The 2,241-nt window shown below is 42.9% G+C and overlaps 1 protein-coding gene across 1 annotated transcript; it reads right to left on the bottom strand.

Annotated features, from left to right (window-relative positions):
• lsm14b (LSM family member 14B) lies at positions 1–2,241 on the bottom strand. The gene is made up of 8 exons (XM_068342545.1): positions 2,121–2,241; positions 1,843–2,006; positions 1,626–1,755; positions 1,372–1,548; positions 861–929; positions 608–766; positions 238–370; positions 1–144 (listed from the first exon to the last, which is right to left on the bottom strand). The coding sequence occupies exons 1-8, from the start codon at positions 2,239–2,241 to the stop codon at positions 6–8; spliced, it is 1,092 nt and encodes a 363-aa protein (XP_068198646.1). The 3' UTR covers positions 1–5.

Raw genomic sequence — 2,241 nt, 5'->3', positions numbered from 1 at the left:
CTGAGTCAGTAAGACGGCACGACCTGAGCGGCGCCGCTGACCCAACGCCCGGCGTGGGCGCCTCTGAAGCCCTGGCCCCTAAGAAACCGTCCAGGGACCCCAAAGGTCTCCAGATTGCGTTTCCTCTCCTCCGCCCACGTCAGTCTAAAACCATTAAACCACAGTTAGGAAAATACATGTAGCTTCACATAGAGGTGAAACTCCAGTTTAAATATTTAAAAAAAGAAGCTACTTTACCTGAACTTCTTATCAGATGAGATGTTATCAAAGAAAGACTTTGCTTTGTCATAATAGCATTTCGGTCCAAAGGGATCATACTCTCCATTTGAGAGGAACTCCTTTTCTTTGTCTTCCATTTTGTGATTTCCATCTGCAGACAGAAACCTGTACTTTAAGAACCCTGGAGGATATAAGACCAATCTAGATGAAGGCTTTTTTATAAAGCTCCTTCCACTCCATTTCATGTCTTCTCAATCCAGAACCCAACAGTCAACAACGGAATAAAGCAGAGCGGCAGAGAAGATTTTTAGACGTCGTGAGCCAATTGCAAGGATTTTCCCATTTGAAGCACTTTAAGCCAAATGTAATATAATAAACTTGAACCAACCTTCAATGTTCATCCTGTTCTGCAGCTCCCGCTCCAGCTCTTCCTTGATAAACTGTGCATTTGACGAATCAAAATCAAAGTCTGTGTCAAACTTGAGCGTGGCAGACGGGACACGATCCACCATCAGCTGACCTCTTCTGCGGTTCCGGCGTCTCCGAGCTTCAGCGGTTCATTTAAAAAAAAAAAAAAAAGTGTTAAAATGTGGAGATTTCATTTGGTCAATGCACTACAAATGTGCAGGTTTCACCACTACCTTGTCTTCTGGATGGCGGCCTGTTCTCCTTGTTCTGATGAGCACCGGGCAAACCTGAGCTCGACCTCACTTTAAAATTTAAAAGCCTTTTAATTGCATGGATGGATTAAAACATTTCCACAAATTTTAACCCTTTAAAGCCAGGTGGATCATATTTGATGAAATTGGCCTTTCAGGATTTTTAGTCATCCATTTCAAATTGATGTATTTTTTTCTGAAAAAACCTGTCATACAACGCACTCATCTGCACTTTGCATATAAAAAAAATAATCCAAATTTAGCAAAAAATTCTACAAATTAAAGCTCATATATATGCATATCTTTTGAAATGTTTGACAAATTTGTCAGATGGTTCCTTTTAACTTTATTTTCCAAAATTTTGATTTTTCTGACAATTATTTAATAGTTCAGGCTTTAAAGGCTTCATATATATTTCAAAACTGCTCAATGATCAAATCAAATTAGCAGACACTTTATTTGACTTTAGATCGCTGTGATTCTGCACACTTACTGGGGTCCATTCTGGTCTGAAAACCACCTTTTCTGGTCCTCAGCCGCTTCCTGTCCCACCGCTGCTCCTGCTCCTGGGATTCGACGGCTCCTCTCCACCCTGATCTTTCCACATTCGTTTGAACAGCCTTTTCCACCATGGGGCCCTTTTTGACCTGAAAGCCTGGGACTACATGTCCTGAATAACGAGTGCAACTTCAATATGGTAGGTTTATTATCACTTTAGGGGGAATAAGTTTGAGTTCATCATCCTACCGAGGCCAAGAGCAGCAGCGTACTGTTGGTTAAGCAGAGAGCCGGCCGCTAGCTGATTGTAGGTGTGCATCCTGAGGGGGCTGAATGCTCCACGTGATACATAGGCACCAGTGGAACATGCACCAGATGACTGAATAAAAAGATACAACAATTCAGAAGTCATTAATATATACTTGGCCATCATTTGCTCCATCCATGTTCAGGTTCATGCCGATACCTGTATTATGGCGGGATCTGGAGGCAAGCCGTGGTGAGATCTTGGAGATTCACAGAGTGAGATATCCTTAATATCACTCCCCCGGAAGGTGATGTACTCGTAGACGTCGTCTCTGGGCGGCGTCGGCCTGTCCGTGGGTCGCCCCTCCGTTCCCAAGCACTTGACTGGTTGAGAGGAAATGTTTTATCATCAGAACAGAACAGGTGGAGTCGTCTTCTCAAGTCACACAAATCATTTTTTTCCTCCTTGGACGCGCTGACAAACAATGCACGACTCACCTTTGGCTAACACAACGGTGGAGTTTATTTTATCAATCGTGTACAAGATCCCTTCATAACGATTCTGGGCTTTGGAAATCAAACCTATTTTACATCCGATGTAGGGCTTCACTGAACTCAT

Source organism: Antennarius striatus, chromosome 2, assembly GCF_040054535.1.
Source record: "Antennarius striatus isolate MH-2024 chromosome 2, ASM4005453v1, whole genome shotgun sequence".
Classification (NCBI taxonomy): domain Eukaryota; kingdom Metazoa; phylum Chordata; class Actinopteri; order Lophiiformes; family Antennariidae; genus Antennarius; species Antennarius striatus.
This window is presented reverse-complemented; position numbering and strand designations above follow the sequence as displayed.